This window comes from Cervus canadensis, chromosome Y (genome assembly GCF_019320065.1).
Source record: "Cervus canadensis isolate Bull #8, Minnesota chromosome Y, ASM1932006v1, whole genome shotgun sequence".
NCBI lineage: Eukaryota > Metazoa > Chordata > Mammalia > Artiodactyla > Cervidae > Cervus > Cervus canadensis.
Window position 1 is genome coordinate 1,668,765 of NC_057420.1, and position 26,186 is coordinate 1,694,950.

Sequence of the window (26,186 nt, forward strand, 5' to 3'; positions counted from 1 at the left end):
TTCCCCAACACGGACCAACCTGTGCCCCTGCAGTAGAAGCACACAGTCCTAACCGCTGGAACTCTGGGGAAGTCCTTGTATTGTGTCTTGCCTCTTTCCTCCACTGAATGTCAGCTCCTCCAGGGCAGGGGCTTTTTCTGCTTTGCTCCTCGGGCTTCCCGGCACCTGGGTTAGTAATTGGCACTAAGTGGACCCTAAATAGTTGTAGAATAAAACAGAGAGTCCCCTGTCATACTGAGTATTTACTGTCTTCCCAATGATTCACGTCGATCATCATAGGAATCCTGTGAGACTGCAGTTGGAATCCAAACTTGACAGACTCCAGCATCTTGCTTCACCTCAGATATTCAGTCTTCTTCAGCCCCATTTGCCTCTTCTGTGAGATGTATTTGACAATAATGCAAATGTGTGTGTGTGTGTGTGTGTGTGTGTGTGTGTGTGTGTGTGTGTGTTGGGGTGTTGGAGTCCTGGTGAGCAACAGATGCTATGTCCAGAAGAGCTAAATGGAGAAGAATTTGATAAGGGCTCTGTTTCTGATGGTGGGGGCAGGGGGAAAGGAGGAAAGTGTGTTTTAGGAGCCTGATGAGGGCAGGACCCATGGCTGAAACCAGCCCCTCCCCTCCATGCAGGAGTGAGAGTGAGGCATGAGTTGGCAGGGAGGGGAGTGACAAACACCTGTACCGTACCGTCTCCCCTGCAGGTCTCCTCATTGGCTGAACTCAGTCAGCAGTCAGGGGGCCATGTAGCCTCTGTGATGCACAGAGATGGATCCTAAGGTTGTTGTGAAGTCTGGTCCAGCACCGGTGACACAATTGATGTTGTTTTAGGGGGATGCTGAAAACAATAGTTGATTGTTAAGCCCTGATACATGATTTCCTCCCTCCCTGGTTCCCTCCCTCCCTCCTCTGAGCATTTCAGATCTGCTAAGTGCTGAGAAACCTATATGCAGGTCAGGAAGCGACAGTTAGAACTGGACGTGGAACAACAGACTGGTTCCAAATAGGAAAAGAAGTACGTCAAGTCCGTACATTGTCACCCTGCTTATTTAGCTTACATGCAGAATACATCATGAGAAACGCTGGGCTGCAAGAAGCACAAGCTGGAATGGGAGATCCATGCAAGATGTATACAATTTCCTGAGGTGCCAGAAGCAACACTGTCTCTTTATAGCACAATCACCTCCTTCCCTGAGTTCAAGAATGCACACTTTTGTTTTTCTTCACATTTTCAAGTTGCTGAGCTAGGACCTGAGTCCTTGCTATTGGGAGTTGCCATGAGGATAGACCTGATGTGCCTTGGTCTCTGTGGTGTCTCCAACAGCTAACATAAGACATCATGCTTCACTACAGGGTGCATGGGTTTGATCCTTGGTCAGGAAATTAAGATCCCACATGGCGTGGCCAAAATACCAAAAAGAGAGTGTATTGATGATCTAGACTTGTATTTGCTAGCTTTTGCTTTGTAAGAAATCACTCTAAAACTTAGTGGCTTAAAATAAGAACCATTTATCTAACTCAAGATTCTGTAAGTCAGCTGGGTGACTCTTTTGGTCTTGGCCAACCCAGCTAATTTCCACTGGACTTGTTCATGTGTTCAAGGTCACCTAGGGGTTTGACTGGTGGTTGAATAATCTGAAACAGTCTCATTTCCATATCTTACAGTTAGAATGCTGTTCGCTGGGAAATGGTCGTAACTGGGCCATGTGTCTCTTATCATCCAGCAGATTTTCATGGACTTCTTCACATGGTAATTTTAGGATTCCAAGCACTGCAAGAAAGGGGAAGCACTGGGACACAGCAGTTTTGAGTCTGTTTTCACCTTTGCTATTTTTCCCATTGGTCAGAGCAACTCACATGACCAAGCCCAGACCCGCTGTAAGAGGGGATTACCTAAGGGCATATTTAGAAAGGGAAGAATTTTTGGCCATCCTTGTGATTTACCTCTGTATTCTTTGCCAGGTCATATGTACAATATGGTATGTATTTCTGTACCCTCATTCCTAAAATATATCCCTTGTAAAAATACTTATTTTTAATTGAAGAATAATTGCTTTACAATGTTGTGTTCGTTTTTGCCATATGACACTGTGAATCAGCCATAAGTATACATATAACCCCTCCCTCCCACCCCCTCACCCCTCTACCCATCCTCCTAGGTCATCACAGAGCAGTGGGCTGAGCTAGCTGTGTTACACAGCAGTTTCCCACTAGCTATCTGTTTTACACATGGTAATGTGTGTGTTTGAATGTTACTCTCAATTCATCCTACCCTCTCCTCTCACTGTGCCTACAAGTCTGTTTTCTCCATCTGCATCTCTATTCCTGCCCTGGAAATAGGTTCACCAGTACCATTTTTCTAGATTCCATATATATGCCTTAATTCAAGAAATTTTTTTCTTTCTGACTTTCCATATCACTTCTTAGTTGTATCTACTTTAGTTTGATTTCTTACCCTTTATCTTTTTGTTTTGAAATTTTCTTGAATCACATCTTTTCAGACAAGTCAATTGTGAAGTAGTTACTATCATTTTAGTATGAATTGTGAGTTATAGAAATAGTTATATTCTTGAGGGGTTTGGTAGTTTTCATGTGGTACAACACTATATAAGGAAAAATTTCACAGTAAGAAACATAAATACCTCCTCTTTCTGTAAGGCTCTTTTCATATTTTCATTTATTGATTATCAGTCAATCAGTCAATTCAGTAGCTCAGTCGTGTCCGACTCTTTGCAACCCCATGAATCGCAGCACACCAGGCCTCCCTGTCCATCACCAATTCCCGGAGTTTACTCAAACTCATGTCCATCAAGTTGGTAATGCCATCCAGTCATCTCATCCTCTGTCGTCCTCTTCTCCTCCCGCCTTCAATATTTCCCAGCATCAGGGTCTTTTCCGATAAGTCAGTTCTTCGCATCAGGTGGACAAAGTATTGGGGTTTCAGCTTCAGCATCGGTCCTTCCAATGAATATTCAGAACTTATTTCCCTTAGGATGGACTGGTTGGATCTCCTTGCAGTCCAAGGGACTCTCAAGAGTCTTCTCCAACACCACAGTCCCAAAGCATCAATTCTTCAGCGCTCAGCTTTCTTTATGGTCCAACTCTCACATCCATACGTGACTACTGGAAAAACCATAGCTTTGACTAGATGGACCTTTGTTAGCAAGGTAATGTCTCTGCTTTTTAATATGCTGTCTAGGTTGGTCATAACTTTTCTTCCAAGGAGTGTCTTTTTATTTCATCGCTGCAGTCACCATCTGCGGTGATTTTGGAGCCCCCCAAAATAAAGTCTGACACTGTTTCCACTCTTTCCCCATCTATTTGCCATAAAGTGATGGGACCGGATGCCGTGATCTTAGTTTTCTGAATGTTGAGCTTTAAGCCAACTTTTTCACTCTCTTCTTTCACTTTCATCAAGAGGCTTTTTATTGATTATACCTGATGACAAAAGCCTATCATCAGGTACAATACTCGATGACAGAGTATTGTATCTTATTTGTTAGTTGCTACACCTGATGACAGAGTTATAGGTAATAAAAAATGTTGAAAAATATTGTGGCCTTATGTTTCCTTTTGGTTTACCTAAATTATATTAGTAGCAAAATATAATAGCTCTTATTGGATGCTTATTTGCCAAAGGGGTGTCTGAATACGTTTGTGATATCAGTTTTATACTCAAAATAATCTTATGAAGTGGATACCATTATCCCAGCTTTGTAAAAGTGAATGTTTATATTCAGTGAATGGTTAAATAATTTGCCCAAGACACCCAGCAAGTAACTTAAAGAGTTAGACTTTAACCTAGGGCTGTCTGACTCTGAAGAATTTTTCCTTAATCAGTATACTGTAATACTTCCCTGGATAAAAGAGTTCATTAATTAAGGAATCTTAAGAGTTCAGAATTCTGTCTCAAGTTTTAACACTGATATGTCCATATAATGTTGAGCCGACTGTTCAGTTTGTTTCCTATAGTATAAATCAGTCTGAGATTGCAATTTATTTGCTTTTTACTTGTCATTACAAGTGAAAAAATGTTTTAAATGACTTGGAGCTTAATAACAGAAATGCACAAAATGTTTTTAGGTTTATTTTTATAGAATATTAGTATGCATTTATTATACACATTAGTGCTTTTTAAATTTCAGTTCATTTCTTCAGCAAGACACACACATTTATTGAGCATTTCTGTGTGCTAGGCACCATTCTAAAGCTTAGTGATTCAAAAAGAACCAGGCTGTTACAACTAACATTCTGAAGTGGAGACGCAGAAAATAAAGTGATAAACCCATATGTAAATATTTGAAAGTGATAAGTGCTTGGAAGAATATTTGAAACAGGGATTCCCTGATAGCTCAGCTGGTAAAGAATCCGCCTACAGTGTGGGAGACTTGGGTTCGATCCCTGGGTTGGGAAGATCGCTTGGAGAAGGGAAAGGCTACCCATTCCAGTATTCTGGCCTGGAGAATTCCACGGACTGTATCGTCCATGGGGTCATGAAGAGTCAGACACGACTGAACGACTTTCACTTCTCACTGAAGGGAAAGAGTCCTGAGAAGGTGAGTGGCAGAATTAGAGGAGAGTGCTGGGGAGGAGATGAGATTCAGTGGGGCCCAGAAGGACTGCATTTGAAGATATGGGCGAAGTGCGTTCTAGGCAGCATAAGCAGCTAGTTTGAATTTGGTTAACGGAAGAAAATAGCACAAACATCAGTGGAACACAATGAACGAGTGAGTGAAGTGGAGACTGTAGGAGATGAGGTTGTTCAGGTGGCCAGGAGCCAGGTAAGGTACAGCCTTGGCTTTTTAAACCATTGTAGGGTTTTAAGGTTTATTCAAAGATTTATAGAATATGATTGAAAGATTTTAACCAGAGTGATAACAATTTATGGTCAGTCTAGTTAAAGGTTATGAATATGTTTAATTTCTACATATCTGTGACTTTCCAAAATTTCTTCTGTTACTGATTTCAGATTTCATTCCATTGTGATACTTGGTATCATATCAATTATTTAAAATTTATTGAGGCTTGCTTTATAGCTTAGCATATCATCTTTCTCAAGAATGTTCTGCCTGCATTTGAGAACAATGTATTCTGCTGTTGTTGAGAGGGGTGTTTTTAGATGTACAGTAGGCCTAATTAGTTTATAGTATTGTTCAAGTCTTCTGTTCAACTTCATTATTGGAAGTTTTGACATCCCTAACTATCATCATTGAATTCTCTTTTTCTCCCTTCACTTCTGTTAGTTTTGCGTCATGTACTTTGGGGGCTCTGTTGTCTGGTGCTAATATTTTTATAATTTTATGCCTTTCTGAGAAATTGATCGTTTTGTCATAAAATATCCTTGGTCTGTAGTAACAATTTTTGCTGTAAAATCTATTTTGTCTGATATTAATAGCACACCATCTCTATTTTGGTTGCTGCTTACAGGACGTATCTTTCCCCATATTTTTCCTTTCAGCTTGTTACTTTGAAACTAACATGAGTGTCTTGTAAATAGTCTATGACTATATCATGGTTTTGTTTTTCAATAACAATCTATTTTGCTAATCCCTCTCCTTTGATTGTAGTGTCTAATTCATTTATATTTAATGTAACTGCTGAAAAGGTACGGTTTATACCTGCTTTTTATATGTTTCCTATATGACTTTTTTAATGTCTTATTTGTTTTTTCTGTCTTTTTTTCTGTTCTTCTTTTCCTGCATGACTTCCTTTTTTATGTTAAATATTTTCTTATGTACCATTTACATTTCCTTGGTTTTTGTTTTACTATATATATTTTTATGTTTTTTATTTATATATTTTTACTATATATATTTTTAGTTTTTTTTCCACTGGTTGCCCTAGGAGTTATAATTAACATCTTTATTTAAAACAAGATAGTTTGAATTTATATAAATTTAATTTCAAAAGTATACAAAACTTTGATATGATACAGCTTCATTCCTTTCTCCTTCCTTTATGCTATTTGTTGTCCTACAGATGACATCTTTATATATTATAAGCCCTTCAGCATAATCTTATAATTATTACTTTATGCCATTGTCTTTTAAATGTCTTTAAAAATTTCTACTTCTTAATTGATATTCTGTTTTTGGTGAGACATTGAGCTCACCTCAGTTCAGTCACTCAGTCATGTCTGACTCTTTGCGACCCCATGAAACACAGCACGCCAGGCCTCCCTGTCCATCACCAACTCCCAGAGTCCACCCAAATCCATGTCCATAGAGTCAGTGATGCCATCCAACCATCTCATCCTTTGTCGTCTCCTTCTCCTCCTGCCCTCAATCTTTTCCAGCATCAGGATCATTTCCAATGAGTCAACTCTTCAACATGAGGTGGCCAAAAAATTAGAGGTTCAGCTTTAACATCAGTCTTTCCAATGAACACCCGAGACTGATCTCCTTTAGGATGGACTGGTTGGATCTCCTTGCAGTCCAAGGGACTCTAAAGAGTCTTCTCCAACACCACAGTTCAAAAGCATCAGTTCTTTGGTGCTCAGCTTTCTTCACAGTCCAACTCTCACATCCATACATGACCACTGGAAAAACCATAGCCTTGACTAGACAGACCTTTGTTGGCCAAGTAGTGTCCCTGCTTTTGAATATGCTGTCTAGGTTGGTCATCACTTTCCTTCCAAGGAGTAAGCGTCTTTTAATTTCATGGCTGCAGTCACCATCTGCAGTGATTTTGGAGCCCCCCAAAATAAAGTCTGGCACTGTTTCCACTGTTTCCCCATCTATTTGCCATGAGTGATGGCACCAGATGCCATGATCTTCGTTTTCTGAATGTTGAGCTTTAAGCCAACTTTTTCACTCTCCTCTTTCACTTTCATCGAGAGGCTCTTTAGTTCTTCTTCACTTCTGCCATAAGGGTGGTGTCATCTGCATATCTAAGGTTATTGATATTTCTCCCGTCAATCTTGATTCCAGCTTGTGCTTCATCCAGCCCAGTGTTTCTCATGATGTACTCTACATATAAGTTAAATAAGCAGGGTGACAACATACAGTCTTGACGTACTCCTTTCCCTATTTGGAACCAGTCTGTTGTTCCATGTCCAGTTCTAACTGTTGCTTCCTGACCTGCATACAGGTTCTCAAGAGACAGGGCAGGTGGTCTGGTATTCCCATCGCTTTCAGAATTTTCCACAGTTTATTGTGATCCACACAGACAAAGGCTTTGGCATAGTCAATAAAGCAGAAATAGATGTTTTTCTGGAACTCTCTTGCTTTATCCATGATCCAGCAGATGTTGGCAATTTCATCTCTGGTTCCTCTGCCTTTTCTAAAACCAGCTTGAACGTCTAGAAGTTCACGGTTCACGGATTGCTGAAGTTGGCTTGGAGAATTTTGAGCATTACTTTACTAGCGTGTGAGATGAGTGCAATTGTGTGGTAGTTTGAGCATTCTTTGGCAATGCCTTTCTTTGGGATTGGAATGAAAACTGACCTTTTCCAGTCCTGTGGCCACCGCTGAGTTTTCCAAATTTGCTGGCATATTGAGTGCAGCACTTTCACAGCGTCATCTTTCAGGATTTGAAATAGCTCAAGTGGAATTCCATCACCTCCACTAGCTTTGTTCATAGTGATGCATCCTAAGGCCCACTTGACTTCCCATTCCAGGATGTCTGACTCTAGGTGACTGATCACACCATCATGATTTTCTGGGTCGTGAAGGTCTTTTTTGTACAGTTCTTCTGTGTATTCTTGCCACCTCTTCTTAATGTCTTCTGCTTCTGTTAGGTCCCTCCTATTTCTGTCCTTTATTGAGCCCATCTTTTCATGAAATGTTCCCTTGGTATCTCTAATTTTCTTGAAGAGATCTCTAGTCTTTCCCATTCTTTTGTTTCCCTCTATTTCTTTGCATTGTGCCCAGGCTTTCCTTTACTTTTTTTTTTTTTCCTTTAATTGCCTCCACATGGTTTTCTTTAGTACTTTGAATATGTTTATAGTGCTGGCTTAAAGTTTTTGTTTTCTAAGTCCGATATCTGGGTTTCCTTAGGGACAGATTCTATTGCCTGCTTTTCTTTTTTTTTTTTTTTGGCAGTGTATGGGCCACACCTACCTGTTTCTTTATGTATCTCATAATTGTTTTGTTGAAAAATGTACTTTTTAAGTAGTAATATATTGTAGCAAGGGGCTTCCTAGATGGCGCTAGTGGCAAAGAATCCGCCTGCCAATGCAGAAAACAAAAGACACCCCGGTTCAATCCCTAGGTTGGGGAGATCCCCCAGAGGAGGAAATGGCAACCCACTCCATTATGGTTGCCTGGAAAATTCCGTGGACAGAGGAGCCTGGTGGGCTACAGTCAATAGGGTCTCAAAGAGTCAGACGCAGCTGAAGTGATCTAGCACGTGTACATATTGTAGCAACTTTGAAAACCATAGTATTCTTTGTCCCATGGCCTGGGCTTATTGTTGATTGTTGTTGTTGCCTTTTGTGAGTTAGTGACTTTCCTGGACTAATTTTTTAAAGTCGTGTGTAGCCACTGAAGTTTCTGCCTTGGCTAGCTGTTGATTGCATAGAAATTCCTTAAATGCCTTGAACCAATAATTCTCCCAGCCTTTGAAGAGTTCTCTGTGTGTGTGGGGCATACTTTGAACATTCTGGCAACTTGCAGTGCTGTCTTAGCCTTCACTTCCTGCTTGTGTAAAACCTCAAGTTCAGCCAGAGGTAAGAGATTAGAATCATTCTCAGGTCTTTCTTGGGCATTCACATTCCTAGATTTCTAAGCATATTTTGGAGCTTTTCAGAGCCTCCTATGAACATCTAATTTTCCAGACATTTCTTTATCTTGTTTATGCAGTTGTATTACTTCTTCAGGCAGCTGTGATGTTAAGCTATTGCCACTGATTTTGTTTGACACATGCCCCGAGGAGAGGTCTGTTTGTATTGAGTTATCTCCGAGTCAGGTCAAATAAAGTCTTAAGACTGTAGGTTTCTTAAGAAGCTGCCAAACAAGTCAGATAGTGGTAGGGATAGGGTGCTTGGAAAACTCCAAACCATTTTTACCCCCACCATGGGTTCCTAAGCTTCTGGTTTTCGCAAGTATTGTGTTTGAGAGACTGCTTGGTTTTCACATCTACCACAGAGTTGGGAGAAGAGGATAAAAATAGTGTAGGGTAAAACCTCACAAACTTGTTGTTCTTTGAGATTCAGCTGTTTTTCTTGAAAAAAACACTCCTTGGGCTGCTGCAAGTTGTTGGTTAATTTCCAGAGTTCTCAGAAGTTGATTTTGAAAAGTTTTGCTAATGTTCTTGCTGCTTTTATGGAAAAGCATATTTTTGGAAGTCTTATGATGCCATTTTGGATGAGCTGCTTCATAATTTTCTTTATGGAAAAATGTAAAAGACCATTGTGAGAGAAATGGAAAGTAGGAGAGTGAAAGCAGAAGCAGGCAGATCAATGATGATGTTAATTTGGACTAGAGTACTGGTGTTGAATGGAAAGAAACTTAGGGGCATGGAATAAGCTTTGCAAAAACTCACCGATGGTCATAATTCTAAAGCTCTCCCTGATCCTTATAACAATCACCTGTTCTAGGTGGTACTGTCTTTATTTCATAGGTTAAGTTCAGAAAGATATAAGAAGTTTGCCTACAGTCAGAGTAAGAAAAAAAAACCAGAATGAGAAATGCTATTTACCTGACTCTAATTTTCTCCACATCTGTGCATTCTGTCTCATGACATTAAAAGTTATGAGTCAAATATTAAGTTCAGAATAAATGTTTACAATGAAATAGACTGTCTTCCTTACTTAATTTCTTTGCATAATTTCATTCCTGCTTTTAAGGAAGTGAGACTTTAGTTATTCAAAGTTTTTGTTGAACAGCTGGAATGATAATCAGAAAAGAGGAAGAGTGTGACACTTCCCTTAAAGTTAAGTGGTCTCTATATTTACCATAAGTGAAATCCAACACAGTCAACTACTTCTTCGTTTAATGTTATTGATTACCAGAACAAATGTTGTTACCAGTTTATCATGGTTTCTTGTTATTAATATAAGCTATTATTTCATATGTCTTTTTGTTTCCCCCCTGTGTGCAAGATGTTTATTAGTGAGTAGCCCAGGAGCAACCTTATGCTCCTGGAAGGGAAGAGGGCATGAGGCAGGGTGGCAGAGAGAAGACAAGCTGTGCTGAAGGCCTAAACTCATATGTCTTAAAACATGATTTTATGACAGGCTTATTATTTGTATGCCTTTGAAGCTATATTTCAGGTATTATAGGTTACTCTATAAGTTGTATGTTCATACATACATATTTTTCTTATTACAAAAGTAACTCAAAATTACTTTTGGAAAAATCTCAGACAATAAAAATTATATTCCTCTCATTCCATTCCTCGTCCTCCATTCCAGTTCTAGAGTTAACTGTTTTTATTCAATTTCAATATTTTGAGATATTTTGTGATATATGTACAACTATACACACATATACACACAGGCTCACACATATACCTACATGCTTTTTAAATGTTAGCATGGTAATACGTTTATTTTCTCAGTTTATCCACCTAGTTATTTTAACAGCTATATAATATTCCATATTACGGATATACCAGTTTAATATTTTTTATTTTTTATTTAGAGGCTTCCCTGATGGTGCTAGTGGTAAAGAATCATCTGCCAAGGCAGGAGACACAAGAAATGCAGGTTTTATCCCTGGGTCAGGAAGATGCCCTGGAGTAGGACGTGGCAACCCACTCTAGTATTCTTGCCTGGGAAATATAATATTCCATATTATGAATTCATAATGATTTCATATTCATACTATGGATTCCATGTTATGAACCCAGCTTAGTATTTTTGACTTTTTATTTAAGAAGAAGACAGAAATCTGTGTCAGAGATGAGGTAGTGGTTGAGGGTTTTGTCTTTTCTTGGGTACATGTGAAAAGGCACGAAGCAGTCTTGGTTTCTTTGTTGTTCTAGAAAAGACGACAGAGATGACAGACAAAAGCGTATTTTCTAGTTGCTACCATTTAATTGGTAGCTTTTTATATTTGTTGCTGAAGTGAGTTTTAAGCTCACTGGTAATTATTTATACATTAAGTTTTTATTTTACTCTTGTTGATTTGAGATGAAAATTGCAGTTTTTTACTGAGAGGACTTTTTCTCATAAATGTGAGCCTGACGTAATGCAGAGTACACAGCATCTCGGTGGAAACCAGACTTTCTTGGGACAGGACCAAGTACTTTTAAGATGGGTACTTTATCCTTAGGAAATGATTCAGGAAGTCTGGCAAGAAGGGAAGCCTTGCTGTAAAGGAAATTCAGGAAATGGGAACTTAGTTATTAAAGTTTCAGGTTTGTTTGTCATAATTCATCTCAAGAATGTTCTAATGACCAAGCCATAAACCTATGGTAAGTAACAATTTCACTTCCAGCTCCTAGATGGTATGACTTTATCAGTAAGGAATGGGAATGCATTGTTTTAAATGAAGTGAAAATTTTACTGTCATTTATACGTGACAGTTGATTGAACTGTAGATGTATGCTTTTTGGGAGATAGTATTCAAAATGTATTAGGACACTCATTCTGTTTCTCTTGTTCTGTAATAAAGGGTTGGTAGCATTGTTTATGTTAATGAAAGGAGAAAAACTATCCTAGGGGTTTCCAGAATCATTTCAGAAAAATATCTTTCAATAGTCTCAAAGAAACATTTCCGATTAGAAGTTATGAAAGCAACTCAAACAATGGCAAGGAAGTGTTTTTCCAAAACCTTCTTAAATGATAAGTTTGTTAGATGGTCAATATGTGTAAAAAAAAAAAAAAAAAAAAAATCTTTTCTTTGAAATTGAGGTATTACTACTACCAAAATTGGAAAATTCTTCTTATATTTGTGTTACTTTTTAGCAACACTGGAAGTCACTGAGTAAAGCTAGTCAATGATTAAATTTAGTGATTTTCCCCCCTTACAAGAGGTTATACTGTTTTAGTTTTGAAGAGTGCTACTAAAAGCATTGTATTTTAAAAGATAAAAAATATTTTACTTTCAGATGGCTTTCTAGAATGTTGATACTGTTACCTTTATTTGAATTCTTCAGAAGGAGTATGTTCTCATTAATTTGAGGGAAATATTTTTTCATGTTAATTGAAATTCAGTGAGGCTTTTAAGAATTGAAGTTGGAATTGCTTCATCTGTTTATTTTTTTATCTGCTTATTAACATAGATTTTTTTGAGATGTAATGTACTCTTTTGTCAAAGCATCTCATTTACTTTCTTTTGTTGGTTTTTATTTTGAAATAATTTCATGTGTTTATTAATTTAGATATTTCTCTTAAAATATACTATATCAAAGCATTTATAAATTTTATTTTCTTACTTAGTTTTATATTTTTAATTTTGAAATAATGGAAAACATGCAGATAAGTTGTGATATTAGTTTAAAGAACTCCTGTATATCCCTCATCTGGATCCCTCAGTTGCTAACATTTTACCATATTTGGTTTATAATTCTCTTTTCCTTTAACTGTTACTGTTATTTTCTGAACCATTTGAGAATGAATTGTGGACATGATGTACCATTACCCCTCAACCCTTCAACAAGTACTGAATATAACCACAGTACAACCCTTAAAATTAAGACATTAACATTGATACAATACTGCTATCCAATCCGCAGACCCTGTATTCGTATTTCACGGATGCTCCTGTAGTATTTTTTGTAAATACCTTTCCCTTTCTGGTCCAAAATCAAGTACCTAGAAAGAAGTACATTAGAAATCTAGATCAGATAGTCTGTAGTATCCAGGTCTGTACCACATGCTTACATTACAGGTAACTTATTTAATTGACAGGATTCTGGGTTCTTAATTGTTATTCCCTTGGCTTGTGCCCTGACTTTTGATGGCTAAAATAACACATTTTTTTATCCTTTGTTCTGGATTGTCAGGCTTTGCTCATACTACCTAGCCTGGTTTGGACTTTTTGCCTGACTCTTGATCCTAGCAGTCAGTTTCATCTGTCTTTTTTGTTTCCTTCACATAATAATGGAGCTTCCCTCATAGCTCAGTTGGTAAAGAATCCACCTGCAATGTAGGAAATCCCGGTTTGATTCCTGGGTCAGGAAGATCCACTGGAGAAGGGATAGGCTACCCACTGCAGTATTCTTCGGCTTCCCTTGTGGCTCAGCTGATAAATAATCCACTTGCAATGCGGGAGACCTGGATTTGATCCCTGGTTTGGGAAGAACCCCTGGAGAAGGGAAAGGCTACCCACTCCAGTGTTCTGGCCTGGAGAATTCCATGGACTGTATAGTCCATGGGGTCGCAAAGAGTCGGACACGACTGAGCGATCTTCACTTTCACATAATAATATGTTTGGGATAAATAATATTCAAGTCTCTTCTGTGTAGGAAGAGGCAACGTATGAAACTACTGGCATTCAGGGTAATTTCATGTGTCACAGCCTGTATTAGGACAATATAAAGCTGAACAGATTTACATGCCTAGAATTCTGTGTGTGTGTGTGTGTGTGTAGAATATGATCTGCTATGAATCTTAGGGTAGGCAGAATGTGCTCTGCAGTTATTTTGGATTATGCACCTTCATGTAGGCTCTGTAATCATAGTCTGATTTACTCACATAGAGAAACTTCTCATGTGGTAGCTTATTTAGTGAGGGAGTGAACTAAAATCATATTCTATTACTTGGAATAGATTCACAGCCACTTTTGGAATAGAATGTTATAGAAAGAATGTTAACTACCTGAGAATTAAATAGCTGATACTAGTATGATACAGATTTGCATCAGTTTCTAAAAGTTGGAGGTTTATTTCCTATAGCTAAGTTTATTACGATTCTAGTCATTAAATGGAGAAGCTCTTAAGTTACTTGAAAACAGGCATTATAAGAGTTGGCTAGCTTCTAAATGATAGGTTTTCCAAGGAGAAAGTTAGATTATAAAGTGGCATAAACTTCTGATTAGAAGCCATGCTTTCACCTAAATGTAAAGCCAGACACTAAAACTCTCAGAAGAAAACGTAGGCAGAATTCTCTTTGACAAAATGCAGTGACATCTTTTTTGACCCACCTCCTAAAATAATGAAAGTAAAAACAAAAATGAACAAATGGGACCTAATTAAAAGCTTTTGTGCAACAAAGGACACCATAAAAAGACAACCTTCAGAATGGGAGAAAATATTTGCAAATGAAGAAAGTGGCAAGGGATTAATTTCCAAAATATACAGTGCAGCTCAATATTAATAAAAAAAAAAAAAAAAACTGAGTCAAAAAATGGGTGGAAGACCTAAATAGACATCTCTCCAAAGAAGATATACAGATGGCCAACACACACATGAAAAGGTGCTCAACATCACTAATTATTAGAGAAATGCAAATCAAAACTACAATAAGATATAACCTCATACTGATCAGAACGGCTATCATCAAAAAATCTACACACAATAAGTGCAGGAGAGGGTGTGAAGAAAAGGGAAGTCCCTTACACTGTCGGTGGGAATGTAAATTGATATAGTCAATATGGAGAACAGTGTGGGGGCTTCTTCAACTTTAAAATAGAAGTACCCAGCAATCCCACTCCTGGGCATATAACTGGAGAAAAGCATAATCCCCAAAGATGCATGCACTCCAATGTTCATTGCAGCACTACTTAAAAGAACCAGGATGTGGAAGCAACCCAAACATCTGTCAACAGAAGAATGGATAAAGAAGTTGGGGCACATACATATACAATGGCATATTACTCAGCCATAAAAAGGAACAAAATTGTGCCATTTGTAGAGATACGGTTGTGTCTAAAGACTCTTATACACAATGAAGTAAGTCAGAAAAAAGCAGATATTGTATATTAATGCATATATGTGAAATCTAGAAGAATGGTTTAGATGTTATTATTTTCAAAGCAGAAATAAAGGCACAGATGTAGAGAACAAATGTATGGGTACCACGGGAGAAAGGGAGGGGGTGAGATGAATCAGAGCTCGGCATATATACGTTGTGTGTATGTGTGTATTAGTCGCTCGTTCATGTCCAACTCTGCAATCCCATATGGACTGTAGCCAGGCTCCTCTGTGCATGGAATTCACCAGGCAAGAATACTGGAGTAGGTAGTTATTCTCTTCTCCAGGGGATCTTCCTGTCCCAGGGATCAAACCTGGGTCTCCTGTATTGCAGGCAGATTCTTTACTGTCTGAGTCACCAGGGAAGCCACCACTACTATGTATAAAATACTAAATAACTAATAAGAACCTACTGTATAGAGAATTCTACTCAGTGCTCTGTGGTGACCTAAATGGGGAAAAAATCCAAAAAAGAGGGGACATATAGGTATATGTATGGCTGATTTATTTTACTGGACAGTAGAGGGTGACAGAGCAGTGTAAAGCAACTATACCTTGAAAAAAAGTCATAATTTCTCATAGTGATAAAATATTAAATGTAAGTGTAAAGTCTATTTGGATAGGAGTTTGTGTTAGCAAGAGAAGCAGTGATTTGATTTCTGGAAAGTATATTGAGAAAGGGGAATATTTTCATTGCAGTTGGCCTCAGCTACATGCATGAAGAATCCTTTGTAAATCCCTGTGACAGTGCTTTAAGAGCTGCAGATAGTTAAGCAAAATGCAACTTGCCTTCGGTTTTATGGATTTACCAGGCTTGTGCGCCCTCTTGTGTTTATAGTTAAGACTGTTCTGCCTTTCAGTAGTTTGATGGATTGAGTTGGTATATGTGCAGTGTTTTGAAGAGATTAAAATTTTTCAAGTATAATGATAACTATTCAATACATATTGTCTAATCTCATTATTAGAAGAATAAAGAATTTTAAGTGGTTCCCTGGTTCTGTCCCCAACATTTACTTTCACGTATTCCACATCAAACTGTGCTGAGAGAGGGGATCGGAGGGCAGACAGATTGAAACCACAGTCACAGTTAACTAGCCAATCTGATCACACGGACCACAGCTTGTTTAAAAGTGAAACTAAACCATGCTGCGTGGGGCCATCCAGGACAAACGGGTAATAGTGGAGAGTCTGACAGAATGTGGTCCACTGGAGAAGGAAATGGCAAACCACTTCAGTATTCTTGCCTTGAGAATCCCATGAACAGTATGAAAGGGCAAAAAGATAGGACACGAAAGATGAACTCCCCAGGTCGGTAGGTGCCCAGTATGCTACTGGAGATCAGTGGAGAAATAACTCCAGAAAGAATGAAGGAAGGGAGCCAAAGCAAAACCACCACCCAGCTGTGGATGTGACTGGTGATAGAAGCAAGGTCCGATGCTGTAAAGAGCAGTATTGCATAGGAGCCTGGAATGTTAGGTCCATGAATCAAAGCAAATTGGAAGTGGTCAAACAGGAGATGGCAAGAGTGAACGTCGACATCCTAGGAATCAGCGAACTAAGATGGACTGGAATGGGTGAATTTAACTCAGATGATCATTATATCTACTACTGTGGGCAAGAATCCCTTAGAAGAAATGGAGTAGCCATCATGGTCAACAAAAGAGCCTGAAATGCAGTACTTGGATGCAATCTCAAAATCGACAGAATGATCTCTCTTAGTTTCAGGACAAACCATTCAATATCACAGTAATCCAAGTCTATGCCCTGGCCAGTAATGCTGAAGAAGCTGAAGTTGAACGGTTCTATGAAGACCTACAAGACCTTTTAGAACTAACACCCCAAAAAGATGTCATTTTCATTATGGAATGCAAAAGTAAGAATAAGAATTCAAGAGATACCTGGAGTAACAGGCCAGTTTGGCCTTGGAGTACAGAATGAAGCAGGGCAAAAGCTAATAGAGTTTTGCCAAGGGAACGCAATGGTCATAGCAAACATCCTCTTCCAACAACACAAGAGAAGACTCTACACATGGACATCACCAGATGGTCAACACTGAAATCAAATTTATTGTATTCTTTGCAGCCAAAGATGGAGAAGCTCTATACAGTCAGCAAAAACAAGACCGGGAGCTGACTGTGGCTCACATCATGTACTCCTTATTGCCCAATTCAGTCTTAAATTGAAGAAAGTGGGGCAAACCACTAGACCATTCAGGTATGACCCAAATCAAATCCCTTATGATTATACAGTGGAAGTGACAAATAGATACAAGGAACTATACCTGATAGACGGGATGCCTGATGAACTATGGACAGAGGTTCATGACATTGTTCAGGAGGCAGGGATCAAGACCATCCCCAAGAAAAAGAAATGCAAAAGAGCAAAATGGCTATCTGAGGAGGCCTTACAAATAGCTCTGAAAAGAAGAGAAGTGATAAGCAAAGGAGTAAAGAAAAGATATATCCACTTGAATGCAGAGTTCCAAATAATAGCAAGGAGAGATAAGAAAGCCTTTATCAGTGATCAGTGCAAAGAAATAGAGGGAAACAATAGAATGGGAAAGACTAGAGATTTCTTTAAGAAAATTAGAGGCACCAAGGGAATATTTCATGCAAAGATGGGTTCAATAAAGGACAGAAATAGGAGGGACCTAACAGAAGCAGAAGACATTAAGAAGAGGTGGCAAGAATACACAGAAGAACTGTACAAAAAAGATCTTCACGACCCAGAAAATCATGATAGTGTGATCACTTACCTAGAGCCAGACATCCTAGATTGTGAAGTCAAGTGCACCTTAGGAAGCATCACTATGAACAAAGCTAGTGGAGGTGATGGAATTACCAGTTGAGCTATTTCAAATCCTGAAAGATGACGCTGTGAAAGTGCTGCACTCAATATGCCAGCAAATTTGGAAAATTCAGCGGTGGCCACAGGACTGTTTCATTCCAATCCCAAAGAAAGGCATTGCCAAAGAATGCTCAAACTACCACACAATTGCACTCATCTCACACGCTAGTAAAGTAATGCTCAAAATTCTCCAAGCCAGGCTACAGCAATACGTGAACCATGAACTTCCAGATGTTCAAGCTGGTTTTAGAAAAGGCAGAGGCACCAGAGATCAAATTGCCAACATCTGCTGGATCATGGATAAAGCAAGAGAGTTCCAGAAAAACATCTATTTCTGCTTTATTGACTATGCCAAAGCCTTTGTCTGTGTGGATCACAATAAACTGTGGAAAAATTCTGAAAGCGATGGGAATACCAGACCACCTGCCCTGTCTCTTGAGAACCTGTATGCAGGTCAGGAAGCAACAGTTAGAACTGGACATGGAACAACAGATTGGTTCCAAATAGGGAAAGGAGTATGTATGTCAAGGCTGTATATTGTCACCCTGCTTATTTAATTTATATGCAGAGTACATCATGAGACATGCTGGGCTAGAAGAAGCACAAGCTGGAATCAAGATTGCCAGGAAAAATATCAATAACCTCAGTTACGCAGATGACACTACCCTTATGGCAGAAAGTGAAGAAGAACTAAAGAGCCTCTTGATGAAAGTGAAAGAGGAGAGTGAAAAAGTTGGCTTAAAGCTCCACATTCAGAAAACTAAGATCATGGCATCTGGTGCCATCACTTCATGGCAAATAGATGGGGAAAAGTGGCAGACTTTATATTTTTGGACTCCAAAATCACGGCAGATGGTGATTGCCACCATGAAATTAAAAGACGCTTACTCCTTGGAAGGAAAGTGATGACCAACCTTGACAGCATATTAAAAAGCAGAGACATTACTTTGCCAGCAATGGTCCATCTCGTCAAATATGGTTTTTCTGGTAGTCGTGTATGGATGTGAGATTTGGACTATAAAGAAAGCTGAGTGCTGAAGGATTGATGCTTTTGAACTGTGGTGTTGGAGAAGACGCCTTGAGAGTCCCTTGGACTGTAAGGAGATCCAACCAGTCCACCCTAAAGGAGATCAGTCCTGGGTGTTGATTGGAAGGACTGATATTGCAGCTGAAACTCCAGTACTTTGGCCACCTGATGCGAAGAGCTGACTCATCTGAAAAGATCCTGATGCTGGGAGAGATTGAAGGCAAGAGATGAGGATGACAGAGGATGAGATGACTGGATGGCATCACCGACTCAATGGACATGGGTTTGTGTAGATTCCGGCAGTTGGTGATGGACAGGGAGTCCTGGTGTGTTGCAGTTCATGTGGTTGCAAAGAGTTGGACATGACTGAGCAACTGAACTGAACTGAATATCAGATTTATTGTATTTAGCTAATGCATTTATTGAAGTATATATAAGTTATTTTTTTAAAGATTTAGAAGGTTTAATTATACCATTATTTTTATATGAAGTTTCTATGGCTTTTATAGACTCTATTGGGTGATCAAAGTACTAAGAGCTTGGAACATTGTAGTCCTTCAATAAATATGTGTTAAATGGAAAAATGAAGTATCATAACTGATGATACTTTTCTTACTGATTGAAAGATTTGAAATTAGTTGGGTAATTGCACCTTGCTGTATTTTGAAGGACAGCTTGTTGCTCTAGTTGCAAAGAAACCTGGCGAATAAGTGACTTTTAATCTTTGGGTCAATATTTGATTAAAGTAGGACCTTTATATTAATACCTTATGGTACTTATAACCACATAAAAATCTCACTGTAGCCTTTGTCTAATTGACATGAAACTAGAGCTCTTCCCCTCCGCCCCCAACTCCCAGTTATTTGAACTCTTCATGGACTGAATTATTGTGATTTATTTTATGGATCCCATTAGAATCCTTTGGTGTCGCTTTATGTTTTGTGCCAAAATGATGGTAGAAGCTTACCAAATAGTATCATAAACAAAGGATTCATTTCAAAAGGGGGAGGAATTTAAAAGGCAATTATAAAGGGTTTGCTACCAGAGGTTCAGAATTTGAGAATGCCTTGCCTGCCTACTGGTTCCAGATTGGGAAAGGAGCATGTAATATTGTCATCCTGTTTATTTAACTTATATGCAGAGTACATCATGTGAAATGTTGGGCTGGATGAAGCACAAGTGGAATCAAGAATGACGGGAGAAATATCAATAACCTGAGATGTGCAGATGACACCACCCTTATCGCAGAAAGCAAAGAGGAACTAAAGAGCCTCTTGATGAAAGTGAAAGAGGGGAAAAAAAGGAAAAAAAAAAAAAAGAAAGTGAAAGAGGAGAATTAAAAAGTTGGCTTAAAACTCAACATTCAGAAAACTAAGATCATGGCATTCAGTTCCATCACTTCATGGCAGATAGGTGGGGAAACAATGGAAACAGTGGCAGGCTTTATTTTCTTGGGCTCCAAAATCACTGCAGATGGTTGACTGCAGCCATGAAGTTAAAAGACACTTTCTCTTTGGAAGAAAGCTGTGACCAACCTCGACAGCATATGTAAAAAGCAGAGACATTACTTTGCCAACAAGGGTCCGTCTAGTCAAAGCTATGATTTTTCCAGTGGTTTGTGAATGGATGTGAGAGTTGGACCATAAAGAAAGCTGAGTGCTGAAGAATTGATGCTTTTGAGAGTCCCTTGGACTGCAAGGAGATCAAACCAGTCAATCCTAAAAGGTATCAGCCGCAAATATTTATTAGAAGGACTGATGCTGAAGCTCCAATAATTTGGCCACCTGATGAACTGACTCATTGGAAAAGACAGTGATGCTGGGAAAGATTGAAGGCAGGAGGAGAAGGGCATGACAGATGGTTGGATGGCATCACCGACTTAATGGGCATGAGTTTGAGTAAGCTCTGGGAGTTGGTGATGGACAGGGAGACCTGGCGTGCTGCAGTCCATGGGGTCACAAAGAGTCGGACACGACTGAGCAACTGCGGGGAGCCGGCCTGCTCAAGGCCCAAAAAGGCCCTGGGAAAGCCTTGGAGGCCATTCCCTGTCCCACCACCCCATGATAAAGTAGTAAAACATTTGCTGGGTCTCCTTTGTTCTTCCTTGAGAAAAACATAGTAGTGACCTTCACTTAGTAGTTTATCTTGGAATATGAAAAAAGGAATGTAAGCTTCTGCACTCACTTAAGACAAAGAATTGTATTGATGTGACAGAAACCAGATGGCATTTTTTATGAACTATGTTTTCTGCTTGTACTAGTATAGAGGTAGCTGTTTTACTCAATAAAATCACTGACTTGCCTCAAGAGCATTTCCGTCCTCTCGACCCCATTCTTTACTATTGGCTTTTTTCTCAGGCTTCCGTGATGTTGCGGTCGAGACGTGTTCTCTTTGCCGGCTGGTCCCGGCAGGTGGCGCCCGAACAGGGACTCAATCGGACTACACGGTCGCAGCCGCCCGAAACGTGAGTACAGAGGGGATCCCAAGAGAAACGTGAGTACGGATTTTTTCATGGCGGAGAGGGTTTTTTAGTCGAGAGTATAAACAATGGGTCAAGGTAGTAGTAGGGAGCTTTTTGTAACTGTGCTTAAGACTATGTTAAAGGTGAGAGGAGATACTGTCGCTAAACATAAATTAGAAAAGTTTTTGTTGTTTGGAGAAGAAGTTTGTCCTTGGTTTCCTGAGGATGGGACTGTGAATATAGAAACTCGGAAGAAGGTAGGGGAGCAAATTCATCAGTATTATTCTTTACATGGGGCTGAGAAGGTACCGTTAGATGCCTACTCATTATGGACACTTATCAGAGACTGTTTGGACCCTGAACATGAAAGCGAAAAATTGGAGACTGCGTTAAAGAATATAATTGGTAAACCTCTCGCCTTGCCTAATCCTCCTCCTTGGGAGCATGTTTATGATACGGCAGAAAAACCCCCTGTACAGAGTTCCTCTGACTCTGATTCTGAATTAGACCCTGCCGAGCAAGCAGAAGATCCATGGGAGTTATTTGCTGCTGAAAAAACCGCTGTTAAAACACAAGCGGAACTACCCCCTTTTCCTGAGGTTAAAGAATTGCTTACGACTGTGACTAAATGTCTTGATACTCTTAACTTAAGGCTTTTTTCCCAGCCCTTATGTCCCTCTAATCAGTTACCATCGCAGCCTCCATCTGTTATTGCAGGATTAGACCCACCAATTGCTGATATGAAAAAGGGGTCTGAGGCTCCCGCACAGGCATTATCTGTAAAAAACACCTCCGAACTGTCCCCCCTCCAACTTGCAATTCACCAGGCGAGGCAACAGGGAGAAACTTTAGAAGGATTTCCCATCCTATTCCCCGTCCTTGAAGACGCTCAACAACGAAGGTATTATGAACCCCTGCCATTTAAACAAATTAAAGAATTAAAACAAGCCTGTGCCCAGTATGGACCAACTGCTCCTTTTACGATGTCCATCACTGAGAATTTAAATAGTCAATATTTACCTCCTAATGATTGGAAGCAGGTCTCTAGGGCCTGCCTCTCGGGGAGATTATTTGTTATGGAAATCAGAATTTGGAGAACAATGTGGAACTTTTGCGGACAGAAATAGATGGAATGGACTGCAAGTGAGTTTTGAAATGCTTATGGGGGAAGGAGCATATAGGGCTACTAATCAGCAATTGAATTATCCCCCTGCAGGCTGATTTGCAGCACTGTGGCCTTCAAATAGCCCCTGAGAAAGTTCAGCATAGCCCACCTTATACTTCTATAGACTTTAGACTGGAAAGGGAGACTTTTAAAGCTCAAAAATTGGAACTTCATAAGGATAATTTGAAAATATTGAATGATTTCCAAAAATTATTAGGAGATAGTAATTGGATTTGTCCCTATTTGAAAATCACTACTGGAGAATTAAAACCCCTGTTTGATATTCTTAAAGGACCTTCAGACCCCAGGTCGCCTCGGGTTTTGACTGATAAAGGACGCCAAGCTTTAAATATAGTAGAAAAAGCATTGGCTGCTCAAACAAGCTCTCATTGTGATTATACAAAAGAATGGGGTTTGTATATACTTCCTTCTAAACACACCCCTATAGCTGTTCTTTTTGAAGATTCCCCTCTTTATTAGATACATTTGCCTGTGCCCCCTGCTCCAGTACTCACCCCTTATTTTGATCTAGTCAGTAATCTTATCACTAAGGGCCATGGGATTCCAGAGAATTATCAGGGAGAGACCCTTACTTTATCTGTTTACCATTTACAAAGGAACAACAGAACTGGCTATTCCAGTTCAGTGATTCCTGGAATGCAGCCCTAGCTCATTTTGCCAGCAGATTAGAAAATCATTTTCCCGCTAAATAAGCTGCTACATTTTGCTAGTCAACACGACTTTGTGTTTCCTTCTGTAGTTGTTTCCCAGCCACTTACTAACGCAGTCACCGTATTCACCGATGGATCCTCAAACGGGAAGGCTGCTTATGTTATTAATGATACTGTTACCTCCTGGTTTACAGGCTGTTCCTCTGCACAAGTAGAATTATGCGCCGTGTTTGCTGTTTTACAACACTTTGCCTCTGAACCTTTGAATGTTTTTTCTGATAGCCATTATGTTATTAGAGCTCTTAACCAATTGGAAACTGTTCCTTTTATTTATACTGTTAATTCAGTGGTTCAGCAACTGTTTCGCGATATACAAGCTCTTTTACATCAAAGGATTTACAAATGCTTTTTTGGCCATATTCTCACTCATTCGAGTTTACCTGGAACACTTACTTCTGGAAATGCATTAGCTGATTCAGCCACTCATATTTTCCTTTCCTAGACCCAACTCGCAGAACATTCTCACCAATTACGTCATCAAAACAGCAATGCCCTCAGATTACAATTTAAAATATCCCGTGAAGCGGCCAGGCAAATAGTTAAAGGCTGCCCTGTTTGTCCTCAATTTTTTTCTGTTCCTCACTATGGTGTGAACCCCCCGCGGCCTCCTTCCCAACCATTTATGGCAGATGGATGTTACTCACGTTCTTTCCTTTGGTAAACTGAAATATGTTCATGTTAATATAGATACTTTTTCTGGATATATTTTTGCCTCTTTACAAACAGGAGAAGCAGCTCGACATTGTATCACACGTTGCCTTGCAGCATTCTCCGTTATGGGAACTCCAAAGACCATCAAAACAGACAATGGACCTGGATATACTTCTGCCGCTTTTCTTAATTTTTGCTCCCGTCTATCCATCTCTCTTAAAACAGGCATTCCCTATAATCCCCAAGGCCAAGGCATCGTTAAATGAGCTCATCAGATATTAAAACGTCAGCTTTTAAAATTAAAGAAGGGGGAGTTGTATCCCCTCACACGATATAATTATTTACATCACGCTCTTTTCATTCTTAATTTTTAAAATTTGGACTCTGAAGGAAAACCCGCAGCACAGCGATTCTGGTCCCCAGCTGCTATTAACAAACCTTTCGTAACGTGGAAAGATCCAATTACTAATCAATGGCATGGCCCTGACCTGTTTTGATATGGGGGCGGGGACATGTTTGTGTTTTCCCACAGGATGCCGAGGCACCGCGCTGGCTCCCGGAGAGGCTGGTACGCCAGACGGAGATGGTCGCGGACTGCTCGAATTGAGAGGCTGCAGATTCAAGAGAGGAATGTTCTGCCAACAAATCAACAGCTACATGAGTTCGTGGAACGAGCAAGACACATTGCTGCGGATACAATCAATCCACACACTTCCCTATCTTACTTGGTGCTTGCATTAGCATGCGCTGTTATGAATCAAGCCTTTCCTAGCGCTGAAGGAAATGTTTTTCTCTCTTGGGCTCATTCCTCTGCTGATTTTTATAATACCTCTGCTTGTCGGGTACGCACTGCCATGCCTTTGTCAGTTGTAAATGGTTTACCATGGTGGATTTTGCCTGTGAGTCAGGAAGAATTACCTGTGGTGTGTGAACTTTTAAAACAATATAAGCAGATTTACCTTAGCCCTAATTCTCTTAATATCACAGCTTTGACCTGGCGTAATTTGAAGCCTAATGATTCCCGGATTAGATTTAATGCCAACCAAAATATTAGGACAATTTCTGCCACCTTTAATCAGTATGTTAATTCCTCCAGTAAGGGACAAGATCACCCCAGTTGATATTTGGGGGACTATTATCAGATTTGGGATGAATACTTTTGGATGACCCCGGAAAAAGGACAGTTGCTGAAACAAGCGGACATTTGCTGGGAACAACAAGAACATCAACCCAACTTTGGAGAAAGAAATTTAGGCAGACATTTGTTAAAGCATATGGGTATTACTCCTAATTCTTTGTGTGAACGCATAATTGATGTTACTTTTTCCGTCAAAACATCCATGCCTTGGCCAGGATCTGATTGGCTTTATAACCCAGGCATCAGATGGGTTGCTCCTAACGGAACAAAATGGATTTGTGGTCTTAATGTCTCGCCATGGCTGCCTGTGGGCTGGGTAGGACGGTGCAGCCTTGGATTTGTGTTTGCTCCTGGCCATATTAGTCATAAGCCCATCAAGAACCCTGCCAACTTCCCCTTTTTGAGAGTGCAGTGGTCTCGAGCTGTTTTTCATTGGTATGATTATTTGGCAGCAGTATTTGTTCCCTCTACTGGGACGGTTGACATAATGGCCTATGTAGATGCTTAACTAATTTTACTCAACAAGCCTTACTAGATACAAAGAAGGCTATTGAAGCTTTAAATGAAGAACAGAAACAAATGAGAAAAGCCGTTTTACAAAACCGAATGGCCCTAGACATTATTACTGCTGCTCAAGGTGGGACCTGCGCTATAATAAAAGTAGAATGTTGTGTGTATATCCCAGATGTATCTTCCAATGTGTCTGATGCTGTAAATGATCTTCAACATCAAATACTTTCTATGCAGGATTCCTCCCTTTCTTTTTGGGAGCAAGTTAAATCCTGGTTTGAGAGTGATTGGTGGAAAGACCTGCTTATAGTGCTTGCTATTGTACTCTGTTTTCTTTGTTGTGGACCATGTTTTTTGCAATGTGTTATGAATTTAGTTACTGAAAGAATTATGAAGTTTTCCCGTATTATGAAGAAATAATCTTGTTTCCCTTTTTCTCGAGGAATGAGTAGGGAAGCTCGGCTTTTTAATAAATAAAGAAGGGGGAGATGCGGGCAGCCGGCCTGCTCAAGGCCCAAAAAGGCCCTGGGAAAGCCTTGAAAGAGGCCATTCCCTGTCCCACCACCCCATGATAAAGTAGTAAAACATTTGCTGGGTCTCCTTTGTTCTTCCTTGAGAAAAACATAGTAGTGACCTTCACTTAGTAGTTTATCTTGGAATGCCAAAAACAAGATGTAAGCTTCTGCACTCACTTAAGACAAAGAATTGTATTGATGTGACAGAAACCAGATGGCATTTTTTATGAACTATGTTTTCTGCTTGTACTAGAATAAAGGTAGCTGTTTTACTCAATAAAATCACTGACTTGCCTCAAGAGCATTCAGTCCTCTGGACTCCATTCTTTACTATTGGCTTTTTTCT

At 39.5% G+C, this 26,186-nt stretch overlaps 1 protein-coding gene across 2 annotated transcripts; it reads left to right on the forward strand.

The window, feature by feature from the left end:
• The first annotated feature begins 11,245 nt into the window (after positions 1-11,245).
• Positions 11,246-25,985, forward strand: LOC122436426. 2 transcript variants are annotated; one of them, XR_006268008.1, is made up of 3 exons: positions 11,246-11,354; positions 21,027-21,162; positions 24,210-25,985. XR_006268008.1 is itself a non-coding variant. In XM_043460225.1 (3 exons), exons 1-3 carry the CDS (start codon positions 11,352-11,354, stop codon positions 24,796-24,798), a joined length of 699 nt encoding a protein of 232 aa, XP_043316160.1. In that variant the 5' UTR covers positions 11,246-11,351; the 3' UTR covers positions 24,799-25,985. The 2 variants fall into 2 exon arrangements, 1 of the variants encoding a protein (XP_043316160.1); XM_043460225.1 differs by having other exon boundaries at positions 21,027-21,133.
• The last annotated feature ends 201 nt before the right edge of the window (positions 25,986-26,186 follow it).

Coding starts and splice junctions, on each gene's coding strand:
- LOC122436426 (XM_043460225.1), top strand. Junction 21,134..24,209: donor CGGTCGCAGCCGCCCGAAAC/GTGAGTACAGAG, acceptor GTTTTCCCACAG/GATGCCGAGGCACCGCGCTG.